Source organism: Talaromyces marneffei, chromosome 1 (assembly GCF_009556855.1).
Source record: "Talaromyces marneffei chromosome 1, complete sequence".
In the NCBI taxonomy this organism is placed as follows: Eukaryota; Fungi; Ascomycota; class Eurotiomycetes; order Eurotiales; family Trichocomaceae; genus Talaromyces; species Talaromyces marneffei.
In genome coordinates, this window is record NC_072348.1 from 3312975 (window position 1) to 3338687 (window position 25713).

The 25713-nt window shown below is 46.8% G+C and overlaps 7 protein-coding genes across 7 annotated transcripts; 2 read left to right on the forward strand and 5 right to left on the reverse strand.

The window, feature by feature from the left end:
- Positions 1 to 2962: 2962 nt before the first annotated feature.
- On the reverse strand, positions 2963 to 6398 carry EYB26_001241 (uncharacterized protein; the record flags this gene model as incomplete). Its single annotated transcript, XM_054260552.1, has 7 exons — positions 2963 to 4122; positions 4173 to 4532; positions 4589 to 4760; positions 4809 to 5315; positions 5363 to 5425; positions 5479 to 5729; positions 5786 to 6398. 7 exons carry the CDS (start codon positions 6396 to 6398, stop codon positions 2963 to 2965), a joined length of 3126 nt encoding a protein of 1041 aa, XP_054116527.1.
- A 2837-nt stretch (positions 6399 to 9235) lies between these two features.
- Positions 9236 to 10469, reverse strand: EYB26_001242 (uncharacterized protein; the record flags this gene model as incomplete). The annotated part of the gene is made up of 2 exons (XM_054260553.1): positions 9236 to 9983; positions 10306 to 10469. 2 exons carry the CDS (start codon positions 10467 to 10469, stop codon positions 9236 to 9238), a joined length of 912 nt encoding a protein of 303 aa, XP_054116528.1.
- A 2312-nt stretch (positions 10470 to 12781) lies between these two features.
- Positions 12782 to 13904, forward strand: EYB26_001243 (uncharacterized protein; the record flags this gene model as incomplete). Its single annotated transcript, XM_054260554.1, has 5 exons — positions 12782 to 12823; positions 12898 to 12990; positions 13054 to 13067; positions 13122 to 13816; positions 13879 to 13904. 5 exons carry the CDS (start codon positions 12782 to 12784, stop codon positions 13902 to 13904), a joined length of 870 nt encoding a protein of 289 aa, XP_054116529.1.
- Positions 13905 to 14829: 925 nt separating this feature from the next.
- EYB26_001244 (uncharacterized protein) lies at positions 14830 to 16455 on the forward strand (the record flags this gene model as incomplete). Its single annotated transcript, XM_054260555.1, has 5 exons — positions 14830 to 14875; positions 14933 to 15063; positions 15124 to 15268; positions 15322 to 15608; positions 15664 to 16455. 5 exons carry the CDS (start codon positions 14830 to 14832, stop codon positions 16453 to 16455), a joined length of 1401 nt encoding a protein of 466 aa, XP_054116530.1.
- A 103-nt stretch (positions 16456 to 16558) lies between these two features.
- On the reverse strand, positions 16559 to 18523 carry EYB26_001245 (uncharacterized protein; the record flags this gene model as incomplete). The annotated part of the gene is made up of 1 exon (XM_054260556.1): positions 16559 to 18523. One exon carries the CDS (start codon positions 18521 to 18523, stop codon positions 16559 to 16561), a length of 1965 nt encoding a protein of 654 aa, XP_054116531.1.
- Positions 18524 to 19000: 477 nt separating this feature from the next.
- Positions 19001 to 21905, reverse strand: EYB26_001246 (uncharacterized protein; the record flags this gene model as incomplete). Its single annotated transcript, XM_054260557.1, has 4 exons — positions 19001 to 20982; positions 21035 to 21512; positions 21570 to 21701; positions 21759 to 21905. The coding sequence occupies 4 exons, from the start codon at positions 21903 to 21905 to the stop codon at positions 19001 to 19003; spliced, it is 2739 nt and encodes a 912-aa protein (XP_054116532.1).
- Positions 21906 to 23200: 1295 nt separating this feature from the next.
- Positions 23201 to 23932, reverse strand: EYB26_001247 (uncharacterized protein; the record flags this gene model as incomplete). The annotated part of the gene is made up of 1 exon (XM_054260558.1): positions 23201 to 23932. One exon carries the CDS (start codon positions 23930 to 23932, stop codon positions 23201 to 23203), a length of 732 nt encoding a protein of 243 aa, XP_054116533.1.
- Between the last annotated feature and the right edge of the window lie 1781 nt (positions 23933 to 25713).

Sequence of the window (25713 nt, forward strand, 5' to 3'; positions counted from 1 at the left end):
GGTCCGGGACCGTCCATTTTCGGGACACTGCCGTACTCCATCTTCAGCTCAAGCCCAGACCAAGCAAGCTTCGATCGAATAATGAACAATCAATGAATGAATGAAGACTCTCACGAGTCGTCGGCAACCTTGTTTTTTTCTTCTTCTTTTCTTTTCATGGGCGGATCGACCTGCCCGACAGAAATCCCATTATCCGAGTACAGTACGTAGTCGTAGGTTGGTTGCACAACGGTTACACACATCACAAAAACACATCACAAAACACAAGTCCGTCATTAATTAGAGCTCATATGCAAACGCACCAGCTCGGAGAAAGGGTCAGATCAGACACACGTGTATTTCAATATGAACCGTCTTTGACCGGAAATTTTGCTTTTTCCATCTGTCTTGGCCGATGGGTGGGTGCTGGACCGTTGTAAGGGTCAAGAATCAAAATAGATGGATGGGATCGCAGTCCAAGAGCAGAATCTCTGGGATGTTTCCAATGCTCCATCCAAAATATGGGCCCCCGGTCCGGCTGTGAGCCCTTTAGACTTGTGCCGAGGGGTTCAAAACTTGTATTCCTCGAGGTCCTTCCAAGAACAGATAGTTAGTTATAGTACGACTACGTACCCCGATTCTTGGTTCTTGGATAGAGGGTACGTAGCACAACTAAGCTCACCCGGGAAACCACAATTGTTGATTATAAAACTAATTTCTGGTTTCCCTCCCGTACGGTACGTTGCCGTTTTCCGTTTATCCACTTTGCCCCCGTACGCCGAATGGAGCAGGAAGCATACGTACAGCAGCAGTCTGCTTTAGTTAACGTCTTGGCCATTGTGGATGAATAATTAACTATTGCTCCACATAGTTAGTTAGCTAGTTGGTTAGTTTAAGTTATTGACTTGACATAAATAAGCAAGCACTTGTTTTGGAGTTTTGCATTTTCAGTATTATCCCTATTGGGAACTGGGGACGATGCACTGGGCCTCTAGAATTAGAACGCCATCGAAACTTCGACTTGGGACAAAGCTAACTTTCCAGTCCAAAGGCTCGGGAAGGAGCTAGTTTATTTTTCCTTCTTGGCTTTGGATTTCTGATATACGTACTACGTAGTATCGACATTGCTGGGTCATTGTTGACTGTTGGTGTGGAGTGGACCAGGATACGCAACTACACAGGACCTGCGTTGGTTCACTGTCATAATGACAATGTTGCATATGCATGCTCCACGTATGCTATGGGTGTATACATACATACATACATACATAGTACGTATAGTTAGTCTATCTACTACTGTAGTAAGAAGGATTTGGTCTTATTATTAGATCCTCGTGCAGCTTTATTGAAAGGGGGTAGCACTCGAGTCTCGTCTCGACAGCATGGACGGAAATGTGCATGAAGCAGTACCCTAATGGGTTAGTACCTAGAACCCTGCGTAACCAGTTCCAATCGGATCGAGACCTGGGGCCTCAATAGAGTCCATACCCACTCACCGTACGTACGGAGTGAGTGCGCAGAATACGTACTACGTAGTTTAGGCTGTCTCTGTGTCTCAGAAAATCATGTTGGCACAGTGTGTCACAGTCACTAACTAACTAACTAACCGCGCGATTGACTGTTTACCAGAGCCCTGGAAATACTTAACTATCCAGACCAGAGTTCACAAAGTTTCTACGTATTAAATTCCCCAGCCTGGCTTACGGGAGTAGACAGACACCAAGTGGAGGTCGCTATTATCGCTTAACAAATAAAATAAAACAAATGTGCACTGGAGTTTTTGTGTCCATCCATCTAACACATTTACGGTATGGTCGGTTCCCAAAAAAACCTCTATTTCATTTCGTCTCGACGAATTAAGTTTCGAACGGTGTGCTGCAGCCAAGCCCACGGCACCGACCGTATAGCCGGAGCAACAATAGTCTGTGGGTTAACCTAAACCCAAGTCTACGGAGACTGTCACTCCAAACGAAAGCTGTTTGTGTTTTTCTTTATCTATCTAGTTAGGTATTAGAGTTAGCTAACTATATGACTAGCCACACGGGCTGGTTAGGTTAGTGACATTAGTCCCATGTCTAAAAACCTTAGCAAGCAGCCCCAGCGACTAAAGAGAATAATACCTTGAAGTAACTTAGTCAAGTGGAACATTTTTAACTTAGTCGTTCGAACTTGCAGAGTACTACGCAAAAGGGGGGGGGGAAGAAACAGGGCTTCTTGTGTACGGAGTACAGAGCATGTAGAAACGGGTCTAGAATCAGCCAGGCATCGACGATTTTGAACTACGTAGTAGATGCCAAATGGAGTCTGTACATGAATCCATATGAAGACGGAGGACAAAGAGTCAGAAAGACATTTATTTCTCCGAGATAACAGAATCAAATAGATAATGATTTAGGTAATTTGATGGTTCAGGCAAAGATAGGCAATTGGCATGTCTTATCTGGTCTAGATAGGCCAACTGGCATGAGCTTGATATGATTATGCGTTGATCGTCGACGTCTCAGTCACAATATATGACGATCAGCTGGGTATAGGAGAGAGTTTATAGTACATGTGGATCGTTCCAGGGTTGAAAGCAGGATTATCATTCATGACTTGCAGAGTAACCATGTCCACGGGTATCCATAATGATTGTTTGGGGGGGTATTATCACGGTCTATCCATGCCATATATATATACCTACTTCTGTAGTATGAAAGTCTATACCTAATGTAGGCAAGCAGGTCGAACCCGCTGATGGTCGGTATAGGGTTCTGTCCATATTATAGACCCGAGGAGTAAATCCATCTGCAAGAAATCAGTACGAATCGACCCGCTGGTAGCCGTTATAGAGATAGAATGGGTAACTATAGTCGACGATGGTATAGAACAAGTCTCGAAAGAAAGCTTTTGGTTGGGGTTATCAAAAGAACTGCTGTAGATTTTTATATATAGTGATGATATATCTAGTATATCTCAGATCACCCACGCCCAAATTCAACATTCAAAACATCCCATCCATATCCAGATCCAAAAACTCAGGATTGCCCATATGCGCCGCATTCAAAATATCATCCAAACTTGTATCCATGCCCGTAACATCAAGGTCCTGGGACTCGTTGCCAGTGCCATGGTGGTCATTGCTGGTTGCTGCAACTACATTGTTGAGAATCTGATCGATGGACTCGCCAGGTGCGCCTGCTCCTCCATCGTTGCCAGTGCCGTTGCCGTTGTTGAGATCGATTACATCGTGACCTGCTGCTGCCGCTGCCGCTTCCAGGTTCATGTTATCAATGATATTGGTCACGTCGATAGTACCGACGTGCGCTGGCGGTGTCAAAAGGGCGTTGACACGACGGGTCAATCTGACTATTACCTCGGCGCGTGTAGGGTCCTTCTCCGATAGCCTGGGCACGTTCTGATGCTGTATCATCAATGCCTGGCGGAGAGTCAAAAGCAGACATCGCGGAAAGGCTTCTTTAGTGCTGTCTATGGGGTGGTATATGGTTTGTTCCTGGGCAAATGATTCCGGGATCGGTGCGCAGATCAACGTAGCTGCAATGTCAATTGCCAGGTCAAGACTGCCACTGGCTTCTTCGGCTTGGGCTCTGAGCTCATCCAGTAAAGCAGATAGCACATTTGACGCTGTAGATAAGCGTATGCCTACTAGGATCAGTCGATGCGTGTACGCATGAGGAGACATGCTCATTTCCGCGCTTGCGCTCCAGAGTATCAATCCCTGAAACGTCACTCTTATCACACCACAGATACCATCGGTGTGTGTAGTCCAGGAATCGAGCTCGGACCGACGGCTGTTCCCATTACACTGGAAGGACAAGTACGGTTCAAGGATATCCAGAAGGGACTGGATTTCTTGTTGGATATCCTGGTTTGGATTTGGCTGAATATCAGACTGATGATCTGAGCGACCCCCAGGTAGTCGCGTTCGTACATCTTTCAGTTGCTCCTCTAGGCTCTGTGCGGCGATGTTCAGTACTGTTTGATGGCATGCCTCTGCTTCCCCGGATATTGAGTTTGGTTTAACAAGAGCACGAAGCACTTTCAGAAGAAGTAAGAGATCTGCCTCCGGCGATTCCCAGATGTAGTTTCCCAGCCATTTAAGCGCAAATACCAACGACGGTAATAAAAATGGTTGGAGTAAATCTGTTAACGATCAGTATTTATCACAAGCATCAAGCAATACAGAAACTCACATTCAAAGCCGCCTTTGATAGTGTCCAATTCGAGCATTCCCATCTCACACGCACCCAATGTCTGGCTGAACAAGGTAGCTACAAGCAAATAAAACTCCTGTGGGCTGCACGATGACCATGTCTCTTCGCTGATTCCTTCTGACATGAATAGCGCAGATATCCAATCACCAACACTCTTGTTCTGTTTAGCATCAAGGCTAGCTAGTTTCATACTAGTCGAGCCTCGTTCGAAGAGTTTCAATACGAACGAGCTGCTGGCGGTAACACCGAGGTCATACTGGCTGAGGTCGTAGCGATATTTGAATGCCATAACAAGAAGCAAGATACTACCAAATTCGTCGTACACCGGTTGGCTTTCGCCTATTTAAATCCGTTAGTAAATTGTTTTTTGAAGGGAAGACAAGAAAAGTGCCAACCTTGGTCCTCATCCCATTTCCAGGAGTCTAGGAGCGTGCACAGAGGCTGTAATATGCTTTTGGGACTGCAAAACAGTAACATTACGTCGAGGACTTGGGGACGTCGAGAGAGAGAATCGCAAATACTCTTGAGTGTTACCGTTTCTTTTTGTTCGCAAAGTGAATTTATGACCTGCGTGTGTTAGATGATGGCAGTGAAACCCAAGTCTTGAAGTCTTACATCCGTTACTGCGGCGACAACGGCGCCTGCATTGCCTTCCATCAACTCAATCTCCGATATCAAACGATCTGCAGCCCCCTGGTTTGAGAGAATCTGGGCCACGATATCATTCTTGACATATCTGCCACCGACAGGAAGTGTTTGCATTGGATTTTCACCCAATAACCGCTCAATGCTCGATTCTGGAATCAAGCGATGAAGAGCGCATGCAAATAGAAACTCTTGTCGGACATCTGACAATACGGTGTTTCCTTGCATCTCAAACATTTGAGAAAAAGATGGGAATGCGTTCGGGTCAACTCGATTGAGTGCGTGACTTATACACATTTCCATGGGGATTTGCTCGATTGAGGTTGCAGCCATGCCGGCGAGGAAAGGTGGTAGTTTGTTGACGAGAAACGAACGGAATACAAACATATTCCGGGTGGATTCGTTTCGGTACATTGCATTGGACAGTACATCGAATGTGGCGGTAATCAGCTCTTGAATGAGCACTTCTTGCTGACCCTGCGATTGTCAGTATCTCTCACAACAGGATAGAGTGGGATATGTACCCCATAACGATTGGATAAATAGCTTAGTAGCATTTCATCATCAATAAGAGGTCGACCAATGAGCTATATTATTCATTAGCGACCATTTCATACCGAAAACTAGGCACACTTCTTACTAGAGCATTGATATAGATATAAAGACCAGCTCTGGAATTGATTACTGGACCATCTAACACAGATGCCTCAAACTGAAGGGCATTCGTACTCATCCCATCCATCATTTGTACGTCGAGATCTTTAGATGGTGGTTCACCGTATAATTGGTAGCCCTTTTGTAAGCTGTCAAGCCGATTTCGCAAATTCAGCGATATACTGGCTGATGTGGACAGGTATGCAGTGAGAGCTTGTCCAAGTGGGATCTTAAAGTCTGTATCAAATTAGTTATTGTCCCCGTATACAGGAAATATCTTAGCTTGGCTGTACCCGAGGTGCTTTCAGAGGCAAGAGCATCATGGCCCTTGGCTGTTGCCGATAGAGCAACCAACAAGATTCCCAACGATTCAAATAACGCCAGTGCATCTGGCGAACTCATCAAGCCGCCCATTTGATTTTCATCATTAATATTGCTTGTATGCCAACGGGCCACGTCCAGAATCCATTCTGCGGTTATCGCGAATATACTCTGGATATCCTGTGTGTCTAGAGAGGGACTAGACGATGACAGCGGCGCTATCAAATCTTGCACAATCCGGGTATCAGTCATGAGAATCGACGAGTTCACCGTCTTTTGGCTTTGCTCTGCATCCGCTGTCGACTGACTCTCGATGAATGGCTGTTTCCGTAGTCCATCAAGTAAGGTTGCCGTTCTGATCAAACCCAGCTTTCTCAGCGCAGTAGCATAGCGTGGTATCAGTGGGTCATATGGAAATATATCTGCGGTAACAGCCCTTGACTCAAGAAGCACGCCAACCAGATATGCTTGCTGTAATGGCGCACGTCTTGCCAATATCTTGACTAGTTTGCAAAAGACATCTACCTCGATTCGGCGAGCCACGCATTCATGGAGTAGTTTCCTCCATTGCTGTATTGGTTTCATGTTGAGCGAAGCTGCGTCAGACCTGTAGATTTCTATATTCAATACCTCTCTATGAGCCAAAGCGCATGCTCATTCAACAGTTGCTTTTGATATTGTTTGAGCTCGATTCAATATTTGATCCAGACCGGAATATATATGTTAGGATATTTCTCCGTTCATATCAGACTATTGATGGTCGGGTGTTTGTTATACATAGTTTCACACGTGTTTCAAATTAGTGCGACCGGCGCATCAATAGTTGCAAGAGTCGCAAGAGCCCGAGTGTTTCCAGAATCCTGCGTTTGTCTGGCTTGAAGTTGTTGTCGGATATCATCAAAGGATGCGGTTGGATAGGGGCACGTGATGATGTAGAATGGATTATGTAATATATTTATGACTAACAAACAACTAACCAAAAAGGGTTAGAACCATAAACACGGTATACTCATAGAGTCATAGCACTCTATTTAGTTACTCCTGCATCGCACAAACTGTCAGTTCATCCCTACTACCAATACAACATCCGAAATGTGAAATCTCGAATAGTGAGCAATCACGTTAAATATCGAGACATTATTCAAATCATGATATAAAGCTTCCCGGCTCGGCAGTCTTACCATAATATCTTGCCCTCAACGGAGGGTCGTATGTAGTAGAGCCATCGTATCAGCCACATTGATGGTTTATTCTTGAACGCTCAAATAACTACGTACTGACTGAGAGCAGCAGAGTCTCCAGTGCTCTACAAATACGTAGTACTGGAAGGTTGGAGGATCGGTGATCTCTTTTGGGGTGTACGCTGGGGTACTATGTAGTAATGCCATGATAGACGACAACCTTGGAGTACTGGATCCATATTCTTGAGAACATTGCGCCATCTCGACCGCACTATTAGCTACGGGGAGTATCTAAGCTTCTTTAATAGTACGTAGTAAGTAGGTTAATTCTTTTGCCGTGATCACCCATATCAAAAAAAAAAAAAAAAAAAAAAAAATCTCAAGGCTTCGTCCGTGACTGGTTGAGTTTGACATTGCTGGTGGAGTCAATTTTGAACATTCAAAACATACGTCGTATGGATACATGAATCGATCGACATAACCTAGTTCGTTGCCCAAACCTAAAAGCCAACGTTCTCGGTGAACCATGAAACCCTATGAGCCGCTTCTTTTCTTTTGTTGAGATGCTTAGACACATTCTCTGCAATACAGGTAGACCGAAGCAAACCCGAACGATACCCGTATTCTACTATTGCAAGTTAATTATTCAATGAATGCGATGACTTTTAGACTTCCGCGGCATGACCGTCGTCTTCCACATAGATCAGCTAACTACTGCATCCAATAAGTATCTCAAAATCTATACTCCGCACCGGACCACGGAAGTTATTCAAAATGGCTGACATAGCTTGTATAGTATACTACGTACACGATCGCAACCCGTAACTTAGTTAGTTACTAATGACAGTGTGTCATCGTAGAGTTGACAGGTAGTTACTTAGTTACTGGCCATGTTTCCACTTCTTGTATATCTGACACATATGTAGTAGGGTTCCTGATACATAGTTAAGTAGGTTACTAGTTAGTTATGTTACTACATACTTGCTCATCTAAACAACAATATTTACGCAGCGTAGCGCTGATCATTCATCTAGTATTCCCATGCGTCTTAACGGAAAATAATCGTTTCAGATACGCGGAACCTTCCCAACTCCGTACCTGACTGTCCCTGAATCGTATAGGTATACTACATACTATATACTACAGAGAAGTAACTATGTAGCATGCTCGTAGCCTCGTAGCCTATAGGTATTGTGGATCGGATCGCGGATATTTGCAATAACAAGCATATTATAAGGTTCACCCGGACGGAGTATACTACATCAAAAACAACCCGAAACAAGTTAAAACTCCCTTTGGAAAAAAAAAAAAAATTTTATCCACGGATAGATAGTACGTAGTATTACATGCTTGTATTGACGCCTCGGCTTTTTGATGAGAACTGGATATACGTCCGTGATAGGTGCATATAGTAAATGAACAAATGACCAACGTTTGACGTGCATCGGCCAATGAGAAGGGTTAGTGTACGTATCTACCACGAGTTAGTATGAAAATATATATATATATATATATATATTAAGTCGTGAAGTCAATTGTCGCCTTGATATGTACGGTTTATTAATAGCCTTGGGAAGTAACTAGGTAACTTAACCTAACTACGTAGTTAACTGCGAGAAAATACTCTGTATGTAAAACGTGTCCCCTATTCGTCACCATACAAACACTAAATTTTCCCGTGTAAGATTCTATCTACACTCGATCGCTTTCATCGGCCAATCGCGAATTTCGTATGGATTGTGGATCACGGGCATATAAGCGGGGAGAGGATTTCAAGGTTCTTTCTTTTAAACTTTCTCATTGAGGCTGTGTAGGACCAGACAATCACGAACTATATCCATGAGTATGAAGATTATCATTATGCGTCTGTGTATAGTTAAACTAACTAACGTAGTTAGCTGAAAGCGCGGGAACCCTATTATAAGGAAGTAATATAAAATAACTTGTCATACGTAACGCGAACAGCTCTTAATGCCGATCCTTATGGCTGGTTCTTTTGTAGAAAAATCATGTCAATGCTCATCACGAACTCCATCGATGCAGGCAGGCAGGTTGAAAGTGGTGAATCGGTGGGGGAAAAAAAAATCTCGTATCATTCGTCTCTCGCGCGGTGGCATTGGTTGCAGGGTATATACATCAGATAAAGAAATTCGTAACGCGTCTGCTGAGCAGTGAATACCAAAGTAAAAAGCATTTTAACGGCGAGAACGTAATGTCATAAAGAGTATACGGCCAGAGATCTTATCTCGACCCTCGATTTCTCGAATGTGACGATGAAGAATCTTGGAGGGTATCAGGAAAACGAGGTCCAACCATCCAATCCTCCATTGCTAGCCATTCACTCCAACTTCGCTCGGCAGCCTCGAGTTCCGCGTCAATGGGTCCTTGCAATGGTCGTAAGAAAGGCACTGTTTCTGAATACCCCATATCGTATTCCTTCTTCACAGCAGCCCATCCACCACTCTTGGCGGCAAAGAGATAGTTTCGACGTTCGTGTTCGTGTAACGGGCCTATACCGGCGGTCCAGTCATCTCCAAAGAATCCATGCAGAACCCCTGGAAAGTCCATTCCGGTGGCGACCAGGCGTCTGATATAAGGGATCAACGAAACCGATGACACTGCATGAGATGATAAAGAGCCTAGTACCGTCTGATTCGCAGCTGATGGAACTGTTCCCGCGGCAGGGGTACTGGAGTTGAAGACGGGATATGACTGTTTTTGAAAGGGGAGTTGGATATTGAGAAAGGCCGAAAGTGCCTGAACTGGAACACTATGTTGTGCGTGGTCGACGAAATATCTCTGACAACTTTGATACCGTGGGTACCATTCGAAGATGTCGAAATTTGCGTCTTCAGACCCATGGGATGCCTCGGATAGACCAGCCATCGTGGCAGGATCGAATTGTTGGTCTGAACCACTCATACCGGCGACAGGCGGTTCATTCGCGTTGGTGGGGGAGAGTGAGTCCGTACCTCTGAATTGGCTGGAGCTAAGTCATATTGTCAATATGATTCGAGATATATATGTCTGCATCCTTCATATTCATGCTTTCTGCACCTTTCCGAGGCTTCCTCTGTGTTCAATTGAGGGGATGAATGAGGAGATACATGAGGGAGCACAAAAACTCTTGGAATAATCAGCTGCGGCTCAAAAAGGCCATACATACATTTGCACTCCGCTTCAGAATAGTCCGAGTCAATGAGTCAACGAGTCAACTGACCGCTGACACAAAACGAAGAAACCACGAATGCAAAGACAATTGAACCGCATATATAAAGCAAATGAATGTCAAAATGGGGGCCGTTACCTACTTGCGGACGAAAAGGCTCCTTCCTCGACGGATGACCACACGGAATCTAGACCCCAACCTGACAGATTCGGGAGTGTAACGGCGCAGCGCAGCAGAAGTAGAGGCGCGACCCAAGTGTTGACGGGGGGTATCAAACAGCGACTCTAGTCGGGGTAACGAGTGCATATAGGATGAAACAGGACATGCGGCTATGGGTGGAAAAGCCGTCTTGATTGCGCGAGGGGAAAAAGCGTCACTGCGGGCAGAGCCCCATAAGGAGGGGCGTGATTATTATTAGCTGTATTAAGATGGGATCAGAAGAACGGCGATTGAGAAGACGAGACGTATGTTTATGAATGAGTGGCTAGATGCACAAAAAGGTAGAAAGAAAATACACGAAGGAGAAAGAGGAAGAAGAAGAAGAAGAAGAATATGGGATAATGGTAGACTTAAAAGATAGATGGGATGAAGCTAGAAGATTATTATTGATTGACATTGCACCTCAAACGTTCGACCGTTTAAACCGTCCGTACGGTAATGGAAAATACAACCAGAACGGGGTTGCATTGAAACATTGTAATTTTTGATTCTGTTGCTTATTGCGGAGCCACAGGATGCAGAGAAGTCACGAATTGGACGAGAAAAAGAAAAACCATGGATAGCTGGATCAGTGGCCAGAGTGTGGGCCTTGTCCTCTGCCATGCCACCATACTCAGTAGATTCAATGTTGAAATATTAGTCCGCGTCGAACGGTAGATAGGGGATAGAGAGGGGAAGAGAGAGAGAGAGAGAGAGAGGGAGAGAGAGAGAGAGAGAGAGAGAGAGAGAGAGAGAGAGAGACATCGACGATTACAAGGTCTAGCTAGGGATTTGATGGCTGCCCGGACCCGTCGAGAGGCAAATTGAGGCGCATGTCTGGACGTCGAGTATGGGACAAGCGGAGTATAAATGTTTAAATACGTACCTTCCGCAGAACCCACCCATTTAGTTATCAACCGTGAAGATAGTGTGGCTGGCTCTGGGGCAAAGTCAATTCAGCTGTGAATGTCCCTGAACAATCTATTTTGATGGCGTGTCATTGGACATGGGGCTCAACGGATTTTCGAAAGTTGGATGCTCGTCGCCTAACGCCGCCATCTGATTGCTCAGGGTTTACCCATCGCGATTTAGCCAACTCGGTCGTTACGTGCATTCAGTTACGTACGCCGATAGCATAACCAAGGCAAGGAGGGAGAGCCGAGTGCCTTTGGGGTCTGCTTCATTTGGGGCTTCCATATTTCCCTTTTTCCTCGAGCCGAGCTAGCTTAATTTGCCACCACCAACCACGGCGCACCCACGCTTTTCGTCTTTTGACTCTTGGCTGTTTTGGTAAATGCGACTCCGCCCGTCGGGGAGAATGTCTCGTTATTTTTCGGTTATTCGATCTGATTGGGCTGAGCTTAAGAAAATACCGTAGTGAAATAGGACAAGTCGGATTTAGGCACATGTCTCGAGTCCGGTCTCCTGCTCTTTGCTTTTTGCGCTCCTTTTCGCATGAGACTGTGTTCCAACGTGTTGGATCGCAACTACGTACGTTCAAGCGAGAACAAACCGATTGTAAAAGACGGAATTCGACTCTGCTGACACGGCAAGGCACGTGGCCCACACTGGCATATTATAGGTATAATTTATGTTCGACTCGTATGTTCACAACGGCTCAGGGAACACGCAAGGGAAAAAAAAAACCTCCTTAATCCTCGAGCAGACATAGAGAGAGAGAGAGAGAGAGAGAGAGAGAGAGAGAGAGAGAGAGAGAGAGAGAAAATATCTACAAATAGGGCCGGTTTGTTGGGGCGATCTCATGCACTTTCCTCAGCCACAGATCACACATCGCCTACGTGCGTATATCTGTGGCTAGTGAGCGTCGATCGTTTCTGATCTTAGGATCGAACAGATCAATAGTTGGTTTAGCTTGCGTGGCCCTTGTGTTACACGTAATACATATACTACGCAGGTAACTTAACTAACTAATGTTAGTTAAGTAACGATGTCACCAGCCACAGTTCACCGCCTCACTTTGAGAATTGATCTATCACTTTGCCTTCCACGCGCCAATGACAAGCCAGATCAATACATGTCATAATGTCAGGGGTTCCTGGCAGAGAATCATACAGTAACTTAGTAGCTACAGCACTCTGGAGGACGCAGTTATTCTGCAGTGGTGCCTGCCAACTTGATCGGGTGGCCAAGGCTGGTTGGGGACAGCCGTCACGGGACGCGCTCCGACATTGCGTCATGGGAAACATGCAAAACCGCTGTTATCTCCGATGGCCCCGCCTTGATCTTGTGCTTTGTTGAGCAGCAACAAGAAAAAGTTCAGAAAAGTCAAACCCAAAAGTGAGGCGCCTATGCAGCTGGTCTAGCTGGATACACAGATCGATTGGCCTTCACATTCCTACATTCCGACAGTTGTCTGTTCAATCATTCCTGTTCTTGGCTTAGTCCCCGAACAAGCAACCATGACAACCAGCGGCACGTATTCGTTGTCGTCGACAATCAAAGTCAGCTTCTTTTTTCTGCACTTTTTTTATGTGAATTATTAATTGCATTGCTGATACACTTCATAAAGCGATAGCTCGCCAATGGAAAGCTCATGCCAAGAGTCCAATTGGGGGTGTATTTGACGTCGGGAAGAGAGACGGAGGCTGCAGTCAAAAATGCTTTAGAGGTGAGTTCGTCTGGCTTGTTAACAAGTTGGTAACATTGGATGAAAGCTGACATGTAGAGACAGGCCGGCTATCGAGGGTATACCATGCCGCCTCTCTTACTACCATGGCGACAACTGCTGATTTGAAACAGATTCGATAGCGCTCAAATGTACCACAATGAAAAAGAAGTCGGTCGATCCATTCTACGCTTTCTAGAATCCGAAAAAGGCAAACCCGATGGTCTGACACGAGAAGACATATTCTTCACATCGAAATTGGCTTCCAATGTGAGCTACGATGCTACGCGGCAATCCATCAAGAAATCCATCCAGGCTTCTGGATTGGGCTACATTGATCTCTTCCTGATCCATTCTCCGTACGGCGGCAAAGCGAAACGGCTGGAATGCTGGCGCGCGCTGGAGGATGCTTATAAAGACGAGGAGATTCGCGCAGTGGGGGTGAGCAACTACGGCATCAAGCATCTGCAAGAATTGCTGGCGACAAATCCAAAAGTCTTTCCTGCGGTCAATCAGATTGAAGTCCATCCGTTCAATACGCGAACTGAGATAGCCGAGTTCTGTCAAGAGAACGGTATTGTGGTCGAGGCATATGCACCGCTCGCTCGTGCCTATCGCTTTCGTCACCCGACTATTGTTTCACTTGCGAAAAAATACGGCTGCACTCCGGCGCAGTTGATGGTGCGATGGAGTCTGCAGCATGGCTATGTGCCCTTGCCGAAGAGCGTCAAGAAGGATCGCATTGTTGCTAATGCGCAAGTGGAGGGGTTCGAAATCGACTCGGCCGATATGGACACTATGGATGGATTGGATGAATATTTGGTCACAGGTAAGGCCTTTATTTGTTTCAATGTTCATTCAATATAAAAGTTGAGCTAACTTGAGGTCAAGACTGGGATCCAGTGGATGCGCCATGAGTGGTCTCCATTATGCATAAAGTAGTATATAACTACATACGACACATATTGTGCGTACTGTAAGTTAGTAACCATGTAATTGGTCAATCCGTAGCTACCAAGAAGCAACAAGAAAAAGCAAGGCGATGATCAAAAAAGAAAATATATCCTGAATAATAGCATTATACACAGTTTTCTGCCTTATCTGGTGGCGAAGTGAGTCAGAGCCCAGCTTCCTTTAGTGGCTTAGTCAGCTACGAACCGGCCGAGCATCGGAGAGGAGCTGACTTAGGACTTTTTTTTTTTTTGTCTCGTTTCTCTATTATTCGATTCGATTTGAAGAGAAGAAAATGACTCAATTTATGAATGAGAGATGAGGTCATGGCAGATCGACACACACATTGACCCCCGTCACAATCAATATGTGCCTATCGTAGTATGTACCAATGGCTATGGTTGGACTGATAAGGATATGCACGCAAGTGCGTAGTTTGATAACCAGAGGCTGTCCAAGCAAGAAAGAGGCAAATAATTCCTAGCTTAAAGTATACTTCGCTTCCAGTTATCAGATCGCAAGCGCTGTACCCGCGTGACCATTTATTTTGTATGAGCTTTTGCATCAAAATTTTGAATCAAAATTTTGCACGAGACCCATGGATACAAACCCAACTCCGGCCGTCGGCCTACCTGCCTTCCTTTCTTGTCGGACGGCTGCCCGTTCCCGGTGCCCTCCTTCCTCGTATGACAAAGTCGTCGCATCCATGGTACGGATATAGCCAAGTTCATGTATATAATGTCATTCCTCTCCTCTATTCACTTCTTTTTTTCTCTTCCTCCACTGCTGCTTTCCTCCAGTGCATACTACATATTCCATACATAACGCTCTACATTCATTATACCTCAAAGTCATATATACACCTCGCCAATAGATAATACCACATCCACCATGTCGAACTTGCCCTCTGAGCCCGAGTTCGAGCAGGCCTACAAAGGTACTACTTAATGCGCCCATTGATCGCATTGCGACATGTTCTAACACAAAGACACAGAACTCGCCTCAACCATCGAAAACTCCTCTCTCTTCCAGAAGCACCCCGAATATCGCAAGGCTCTCAAAGTCGCTTCCATCCCAGAACGCATCATCCAGTTCCGTGTTGTCTGGGAAGATGACAAGGGCGAGGTATTTCCTCCCGTTAGTTTCATCAATTTAAAATAATTATATATTAATGTATGTTTGCAGCTCCAAGTCAACCGCGGCTACCGTGTGCAATTCAACTCTGCCCTAGGTCCATACAAGGGCGGTCTCAGATTCCACCCCAGTGTCAATCTGTCCATTCTCAAGTTCCTCGGCTTCGAGCAAATTTTTAAAAATGCATTGACCGGATGTATGTTCTTACTCACTCCCCCTCCTTCCTAGAATCAAACTAACAACTTATAGTAAACATGGGCGGTGGCAAAGGCGGCGCCGACTTTGACCCCAAAGGAAAATCCGATAATGAAATTCGCAAATTTTGCGTCAGTTTCATGACTGAATTGTCGCGCCACATTGGCGCCGATACTGATGTCCCTGCTGGTGATATTGGTGTCTCTGGACGGGAGATTGGATATCTGTTTGGACAGTACAAGAAGCTTCGTAACCAGTGGGAGGGTGTTCTCACGGGCAAGGGATTGTCGTGGGGAGGAAGTTTGATTCGTCCCGAGGCTACGGGATACGGTCTTGTTTATGTATGTTCTTTCCCTCCCATTTGATTTCAAGGTGCATGCTGACTTGACTGCGTAGTACGTTGAACACATGATCAACTACGCCAGCAAAGGCAAGGAGTCCTTTGCAGGCAAGCGTGTCGTGGTCTCTGGTTCCGGTAATGTCGCCCAATACGCAGCCTTGAAAGTCATCGAACTAGGCGGAAAGGTCGTCTCTCTATCCGACAGCAAAGGATCACTCGTCGTCGCCAACGAGACAGACGGCTTCACACCCGAGGAAATCTACGCCATTGCCGACCTCAAGGTCGCCCGCCGACAACTCAGCTCCATCTTTTCCGAAGATGCCGCAGAAGCGAAGCTATTTAGCGCCGAGAAATTCAAATATATTGAAAACGTCCGCCCATGGCTCCACGTCGGCAAAGTCGACGTCGCCTTGCCATGTGCCACACAGAACGAAATCTCCGGCGAAGAAGCAAAGGGTCTCATTGACGCGGGTGTCAAATTTGTTGCCGAGGGATCAAACATGGGCTCTACCCAGGAAGCCATTGATATTTTTGAGGCAGACCGAACCTCCAAGACTGATGGATCGAGTGTCTGGTACGCGCCTGGTAAGGCCGCTAACCTCGGTGGTGTAGCCGTTTCCGGCCTTGAAATGGCTCAAAACTCGGCGCGCCTCAGCTGGACTCGGGAGGAGGTCGATGCTAAACTGAAGGATATCATGAAGGCGTCGTTTGAGAATGGATTTGAGACTGCCAAAGAGTTTGTGCCTTCGTCTGGAAATGGTGAGTTGCCATCACTTGTGGCGGGAAGTAATATTGCTGGCTTTATGAAGGTGGCTGCTGCCATGAAGGACCAGGGTGATTGGTGGTGATCATTTTCATGTCAAATATACGTATAATGGCTTAGATTTAATAGATTTACGTTTCTTTTTGATTTTTGAATTTTTTTTTTTTTTTTTTGTTACGAAAATGTTACTACCACGGCGATACTAACTCCAGCAACGTCCCCTCCCTCCCAACCAATGCAGCGATTTCCCTCGTCTCAACATTCTGCATCAAAACAAGACAAGCCTTGATTCTAGTGAACCAGCCCTCCCCGCCGAAAAACCTATTCGTACATAAAATCCTCCTGTCTTCAAGTATACCATCTCTCAATTCCGGTCGGGTTGACAACAACGTTGTCGAAACAGTTTGCAAACCCCATATAATGCCCAATATCTTCGTTTTCGAGTCGTCCGACGGGAAAGGCAAATCCAATTTCCAATTCCGACTTCGATGGATACCGCTCTGATACGGTTTTATGCATGTCGTCCCCATCCCTTCTCCAACAACCAACAGCTCCATCCCATCGCCGTCACCATCCCCCCTTTTAAAAGCGGTGTTGTACCGATAAACGACAACAATACACTTATGAAAGCCCGGCCACGGATCCGGCGACGCAATACTGACCACTCTATGCGTATCGAGCGTCAACGTCTGCGTCCGCGGCTCAATCTGTGACAGGAGCGTGGTCGTGATATCCAACCCGCCCCAGTTTGCGTATAGAATATCCAAAGAAGGCGGGATATCGAGTTCGGTGCCTTCTTCTGCAAAGTGTACTTGGAAATATTGATTTTCGGTGTTATCGGCCGGGGAAGTGTAGCTGTAGGTAACAGACAAGAATTTGATGTATCCTGGACTCGGGTCGTGGGTGAGGAGTTGCATGTCCGTTGCCATGATGGCCGTTTGACCTTGCTGGACAAGGGAAGAAATGTGCTGCGTGATGTCGAGGTTGTGCCAGTTTGCTATTATGATTTCAACCCCTCGTTTTGCCATCTGACCGCCAATGTGGTCCAGTTCGATGAGCGGTTGATCGAAATCGATAACGACGACATCGCTCTCTTGCGCAAACACCTTTTGCACCTCCGAATACGAGGTAAAACTCTGCCGGCCGTAACGACGGATTATTCTTTTCCGCCATGCCATCGAGAATGCTTTGATGTGAGCTGGGAATGGATCTCCGCCAAACGCCTCGTTCATGACGATGAATTGAAGTGGTTTCGTAATCACAACCTTTTCCGATCTCAGACGTTGCCGGTGTTGGCGATGAGTATCAATCATCCGCTGAAGTAGAGAGGTGACGTTCCTCGGTCCATACACGGCGGATATCACCTCCCAATACGTCTCTGTCTCCATCTCCTCGTCGTCGTCGGGCTGATTAAGGATGCCCGCGGCAATCGCCCGCCCAGCCCATTGCAATATCATACTTTTGTGCTGTTCAATCTGCGTCTCCGAGATGCCATGTTTCTGCATCTCAGTCACCAGATCCATCCACAGATCACCGCCTCTCGCACGGCCGCCTTCTTTTTCAGTCCCGATTTCAGTCCGAATCTCCTCCACCAACGCCGACGTCTCCGAAAGCCTCCTCTGCCTCGTCTTCGGGTCGACCTTCTGAAGCCTGATCAAAACATCCTCCAACGTCCTCAGAATCCTCTCCTGCGTCTCCCCCAGGGAAGTCGTGGACGAATCGACATAATCCAACAACAAACTCGAATTAAACGCCGCGATCGTCGCGGAGATACCCGTAATCCGGGCACGGATTGCATTCGCTTCGTTCTGGGACCATTTCAATCTATACAGCCCTCGAGGAATAGAGCCGGCTGGTATCTTGCGTTGCAAGTCCCCGAGAAGGGCCGTAGTGATGTGTAGAATTTCGTCTAGTTTCTCTTCGTTGTATCCTTGCCCACCACCATCGCCATCACCACCGACCTTGTCGCTGCGAACATGGTTAGAAGGTTGGGTAGCAAGCCGATTGCCCAGCCGCTGCAATGTGATTTCTAGCCCGCGAATGTCGTCGCATAACTCTTTATACCGGTCCTGGGCGCCGTGGTAGGCATCGTAGATATTATAGGCTGTTTGGGCGAGGGTTAGTACGTCTGGGGCGCCCGGGGGTGCGAACATCTTTTCTTGACGATCATGGAAACAAACACAACGATTTCATGTACTATCAATTTCAAGACGACCTTGGGGATATATAGCTATATATATACTATTGAGAGTAAAGGAAAGTAGACTCGGATTCAGCTTAGTCCGCACGGGCTTTGCTCTCAGCTGTCAGCGCGTGAAGAAAGTAACTACCTAGCTATGTCATGGCCGTCGGTAGGTCGGTTGGCTGTGTGTTGTTTAAATACGTAGTACTAGGTATACGTAGCGCGGGGCTGGATACAATGCTGACGTCCCGCGTTAGTACGTAGCAGCAAACGAGACAGACTCAAGATCCTTGCTAGTGTGGCGGCAAGTACGTATTCATACATAGAATGAAGCATTATATTGTATAGGGTATATACCGATATCAATAAATCAGAAAAACGCCTTTGCTAATGCAAGGAAGTAAACCGCCAGATAAACAGAGATGGGTATATATCAAAACGTTCGAGATTAGGTACGATCATGCTCATAAGCCAAATCATGTACGCTCACACCCGACGCGGATGGAGCCGTTTCAAAGCCAACCGTAAAGGAAGGCTCGTCCATCAAGCTGCGTGGTCGCGATAGGACGCCCCCGAGTGAGTAGTGATCTCGTTTGTTGTTCGGCGGAGTACTGTGACCGTTGCCGTTGCCGGTTTCGTTTCTAGCATCACCATTCTTGCGTCTCGATGGTCGACCGCGAAGTGTCAATCGACGACGGTGCAAGTAGTCGTTCAACACTGGATCAACCTGCTTCTTCGCCTGCGGCACAAGCATCAGATATAACGGGAAGATGGCAGAAGCCGAGTATCCCACCACCAAAACGACATACGAAGACGGGACACTGCCGTGGTGGTGAATTCGTGCAATTTCTCCAAAGAAAGGGTAGAATGTTCCTCCACCTATGGTCGTGGCCATAATGGCAGCGGCTGTCTTGGTATGTCTCCCCATGCCGCGGAGGGAGATGGCGAATGTGATGCTAAAGACGCCGCTTTCGAAAAGGAACAACATCAACCCGATAACCACACCCGACATGCCGTGCAGTTCCTTGGCAAGTACAGCGAATACGATCAGGCCAATGTACGACACCAACAGAATCCACCGCGGTTTGAAGAAGAGATTTGCGATCGCCGCAACGAATCTTCCGAGTGCAAAGAGACCACGACCGAGTAGCAAAAAGTCGAGAGGCATGAGATCAGCGCTTCCATTTGGAAGTTGCTGTTGAACATAGTCCGTGAAGCTAAAGATAAGAACTTCTTGACTGGCCACGTACCAGAATTGAGAGAATGCAGCCAGCGTGAAAGTTGCCCAAACGACAGGCAGACCAAAAATACGTGCTGTAACGTCATCCTTTCTCCGATCAGCCAGTTCCTGAAGATCGTCATCCGTTGCCTCTGGGATTGGTAGATAGTAAAAAGCCGCCGCCAGGAGCAAGTCAAAAAGTCCTATGGCAAGGTATGTCCATTGGAACCTAACCAAGTTGGCTGCACTAGTGACGGACCTGAAAAGTACTTTCTCGGCGAGAACCGCCGAGAGAACACTGCCAGTAGCTTGTATTGCTTGTGAAAGATTAAGACGAATCTCGGCGTTCTCCTGCGGCCCGCACAACGATATGAACGGGTTTGCTGCCGTTTCGAGAACTCCAAATCCACAGCCCACGATGAAATTTGATATAGCGAATGGGGGAAACGATCTCAAGACGGCGGATGGCCAGAAGATAAGCGCACCGCAAGCATATATGAACAGTCCCGCGATAAAAGTCGACTTGAAACCCCATATTTTCAGCATAAACCGTCCTATGGTAAGAGGACTGACAAGGTAACCTCCATAATAGGCCGCGTGCAAACCTAAAGAACCCCAGGTGCTGACTCCAGTGATCCACCCAAATTGAGTGTTCAGGGTATCTAGGAAACCATAACCGATACCCCACAGGAAAAACAGTATTGTTGTCAATGCCAGAGGAGGTATAGATTCTTTATTGCTCATTGCAAGCATACTCTTGGGTTTCTTGAGGTTAACAAAATCGAAAAAGGTCGTCATATTCAATGGTGGAGATGGATCGGTTGTTGCGCTGCTTTCGGTATCATCGCTGAGACCAGGACCCGAATTGACTAGGAAATCAGACATTTCTATAAGTTCTTGTGAAAGACGATGGGGCGGTGGTGGTGGTGCTGCTTCTGCTGCGGCTGCAGGACCCTGATCTGTATAAGCCCCCGGGGCCATAAAACTGGCCGGCGGATTTTGGATTTCAGGAATTGCTAATGGAGCAGCCTCGGCGCGAGGAAATTTTGACCTGACTGCACTTCCAAACTGTGTGCTGGATGACTCTGTGGAACCTCTGATCATTCTGGGGAGTAGACGTGCAGCTAACGGCTTCAAACTCGGCACGCATGCACAGATGATACCAACGTTAATTTCGACGGCGGACCACATGAATGTAAATGCTCCGTACCCTAGTGTTGTGAGTTAAAATTTAAGTTACTTGTCATTTGAGGGATTACTCACATGAAAAATCCTGGTGGAGTTTCGAGTTACCATCATCACCAAGTCCATTCGTTTTCTGCACCGCATTTGATGTCGCTGCACTCTGCAAGTATGCGACACGAATGACATCGACAACCGCAGTAAAGAAACCAAAACTGAACGTGATTATCAATATGAGTTTCTGCTTTCGGGGAAGTCGCAATTGAGTCAGGATTGGTAGTGGCAGGAAGAAAATCGCAACATCGGTGATAAGATTGACGGGTGCGGAGGAGAGGTATATCGTGACTATGCTGAAGCAATTCGCATTGCCGTTGGCAGGTAACCAAATTGCTGCACTGACCGGCTCGCATTGGAAGATGTTGACCATTGTTAGGGCGATTCCAGCGGCGTTGACGACGAGGATTGTCGCAAAGATTGCCCACCGAAAGATTTTGTTGGTCTTTGAGAGGACGATGTAGAATGTGAGGATCGACGTTTTTAGGACCATCAAGACGGGATTCTATTCCACAAAAGTTAGCCGGACATCCTTTGTCAAAGTTGATGTGAATATATTTACATATAATACATTCGCCACATATTCACTCGTATTCAAAGCCGCATTCGACGAGGGCGGGACATCTTGCTGGTGTAATCCGAGGCCCTTTGTTGTACCATAACATATAGCGAACACGAACCCAAAGTCGATTACCTAGCACCAAGAATGTAAGCATAAAAGGCTGGACAGAGAGGCAGTGAACGTACGTACCCAAGCCAACAGAATCAAATAATCATGCAAGACAACCTTGCGCACAACACCCACACGAGACACAAACCGAAGAGCAACGAATATCGAAGCAAGCACAAAGAACACAATTGTGACGACCAGCGTCGGCGTCGCGCGGCTGCGCACCATGATTGTGTCGGCGCGCGCTCAAAGCACGCGTTGAGGAAGAAACTAGACTCCTGGACAATTCCAACTCCAGTATCGATCTAGACGAAATTGCACCTTCTCGGCGATAAACTCCATTATCGGCAGTCGGAATTGGCGTTCGCAGTATTGCTCTGGATAGCCCGAAATTGGTGTTTGTTCCTTCGTCCAATGCTCCCTTTCGCGTGTGGGTTGAAGCTCTCCTCCATGCAAACAATGAGTTCGAGACGAAGAAGATTGCAGTCAAAGAATATATTCAAAAATAGCACGTTCTTAATCAAAGGAGGCACGAGGATCTAAAGAAGAAGAAAGAAAAGAAAAAAAAAATAGCAATAGTTAGTTAACTAGTTAACTAATAACTAGCTAACTAGCTAAGTTAGCGAGTCCAAGAAGAATTACTTGATTAAAAAGGAATGTGGGGGGAGGGGGTGGATCGAGTACATGGAAAGATCTGAAATTAATTTTTGCTGGATCAGCGCAAGAACCGAGGAATGAAAACCAGCTCGGCCGTTTGTCCAGTGTCCTATATATTGGTGCATGTGAATTGTATCAATGATGTCCTTTCAGCAGTGTATACAAAGACTGCAATAAAAAAGGATCGTGGAAGGATGAAGGAGAGCCAAAGAGTTCTCAGAGCCCCAGAGTAATGACGACATGTAAGCACGCTGGACGCTACTTCTAAGTCCGAGCACCCAATTACACTGCGTGGCGTCTCCCGATCAAGCCGACGCTTTGGATCACTGCACCTAAGAATTAGTTAGTCCTTTACTACTGTATAGTTTATAAGTACTAGTTTATGAGTATAGGGTGCTATAATTAGTGGAAGATCATTTAATACGTATTAAGATGAACTTGTGAAAAAGAAGGACTTGAAAAGTCGAAATCAAGAGTATATTCATGCTACATACATAGATACCCATTCTCTCAACTCCTTTGTCTCGTTCCTGCGCCGATCCATACTCTCCAGGAGTTTGTGACTTTTTAATACCCAGTAAGAATGCAACTCATCTGACTAGCAGCATGAGGAAAGGTGAATGTTCATGATCCACATGAATTGTTCTTTTGTTGACCGGGGCTAAGACAGAAGATGAATCAAATCACAGAAAACGATAAGGATATGTGCTCGACATGGCATGATATCCGTTGAGAATGAATGTACATGAAAACAAATAAATCAATAATCTATACACATAATATCAGAATTGCAGGTTAAACCGCATTCTGTAAAATCTCCGCAAACCGAGAAAAAGACCGAGGTGGAGGTTCAGAATATAACTTTCTTAGATGGACCACGACACGGTGACACGTCCTTCATCCATGTCGGCAATTTGGGAGAACATAGAACGCGACAAGTCGATGGAATTGGCGTCACAGCCCATGCACTTGTCAACGACTCTACCTACAGCGGTCTTGCCGTTGCGGTTGACAGTGACGATGGCGCCGCAAAGCTCCTGGGTCATAATGAGTTGAGAGAGAGCAACGACGTTCTCAATGGTACCGTCCTCAGCAGTGCCACAGTAGCTGGGAGCATTCATAGAGACGGCAGTGTCGTAGTAGGTAGCGTCACCAGTGCCGGAATGACTAGAGCCGGGAGCGGGAGCAGGAGCGGGAGCAGGAGCAGGAGCAGGAGCAGGAGCAGGAGCAGGAGCAGGAGCGGGAGCAGGAGCAGGGGCGGGCTCGGGAGCAGGAGCGGGAGCGGGAGCAGGAGCAGGGGCGGGCTCAGGAGCAGCAGTAGGAGCTGGAGGAGCTGGAGCTGGAGGAGGAGGAGCGGGCGCGGCAGTTGGCTCGGGCGTGGCGGTAGGAGCGGCAACAGTCTGGACAACCTCAGTGGTGTAGACGGAGGGAACACCAGTAGGTGTAGCCTCGCCCGGGTAGACGGTGATGGTAGTGTCGATGGTAGTGACGTCGTACTCGGTCACTGTCTCATAGACAACGGCGCGCTTCTGGAAAGGGGCGGCGGCAGTCAGGGTAGCGAAGATCGCGGCGAGAGCGAAAGCCTTGGTGGAAACCATTTTGAATATGTGTGGCAGATTGTTTTTGAGATATTTGTTGATTCCGTTGGGAGATGAATTCTCTGACTTGGTTGCGACTAGATGCTAAAGAGCGACGATGGAATCGAGCTAGCGATGTCCAAATTGAACAGCTGTGGTAAGGTGCTTAAAGAGTGAAAGCAACGTCTGCACAGCAGATGAAAGCGAGGGAAAGACTGTTACACGAAAGAACGTGTACAAAAGAACGTGTGGAAGTGTTGAGATAATGATTGACGGTAGATGGAATACGGAGGAGAGAGAAGTCCGGGGGAGGACAGGCAGTTAAATATTGAATCTGGGCGTGCGCTCCAGACTGCCGTGGAGCCCAAGAGTGGATTCTTTTTCCAGGCGCCACGGCGGCCACGCCACTCTGTTCCTGACCATCATTTGGGCCGTGTGGGCCCCCCCGACTCGGATTTCCCTGATTGGCCGACAAACCCCAGAGCATCACGGATTGATGCGCTATACATTGTCCTGTGGACTCCATTTCAGCCAGTCTTGCTCCAGCCTGTGCTACTCGGACGGATCGTCTCGAATTGTGTAGTGAACCATCGTGCACTGCGACGTACTACGTAATAGTATGGAGTGTTTCTCAGGAACACGAAAAGGGGACGGGTAGGCGGAGCTAAAATGGTGCGACGGGGTCGCCAGCCAATCGAAGAGAGACTCCTGCAGGTTTTTTTTTTTTTTTTTTTTTTTTAGTCGGAGCTGAACGGGCCGTGATTGGCTCAATTCGCAGGAAAACCGAAACACCCACTAAAAACAACACAATTGACCACTCAGAGGAGAGTGGCGAGTGGAGACGGATAATCTCAGGAAAACTCCGAGCTTCCAGTCTGTTCCAGAGGCTCCCTCTGGGCTCTCCCTCGGCACACTTCCCATTCATTCATCGCGCAGTCTTACCTTCTCCGGCGATTTCGCTGTCCTGTGCTCCATACAGAGTAGTGCAGTCTCTCATGTACAGAGTTTTTTTTTGCCTTTTGATTTCTTGGTTCTCGATGAAAATGTGTCCTGTCGGGTCGTGTACTCGGTAGATAACTTAAGTAGTTAAGCGCTACGGTGAAATTAAACTTATCTAATCGATAACATCACCATACTGGAGCATTCTCGAAGGCCTTGTTGGAATGCAGAGATTTCCTGCGTCATGATTCATCGGAATGGATCTGACCCGTCATTCCTAGCTTGTTTGAACGCCAGTTGTACCATGTGGCACACAACGGCGTTTGTTCTCGACTGTATCCTTTACTAAGTAGCACCGCCGATGGTAACTACGTAGTGGTACATTAAGTTACTCCTATGTAGTAGTAGTACGTACTCGTTGACTCAATAGTCAATACCATTCTTCGGATTCTTTGTCTCCTCAGTCGACGGAGTATCTTCTGATGAGACCCACTCTTGCCCTTGGGACTTGGCGGGACTTGGCTTAATTTTTGCCGATCGCCAAGTCTGGTACAGGCACAATTCAAAGTCTGAGCGCTTCGACCCAAACATTCGTCAAGTCTTGTCGAAGAGAAAAGCAGGATCTGGAAACCCCCCTCGACGATAGAAGCTTTGCCACTACGGAGTATCGTATGGAGACTCCTCGAAGTCAAGGTTCTAGAACCATGTAGGCACAATCGAGCTTCACTTAGTAATCGTATAGTTTGGTGAATCGTTGGGCGCCATAGACATCACTCGACCGCCACCATTTTTATCTTCATATGTACTCTGTTAAGCACGTGATGCAAGACTCTTGTTGCCTCGGGATTTCATACCCATCCGGC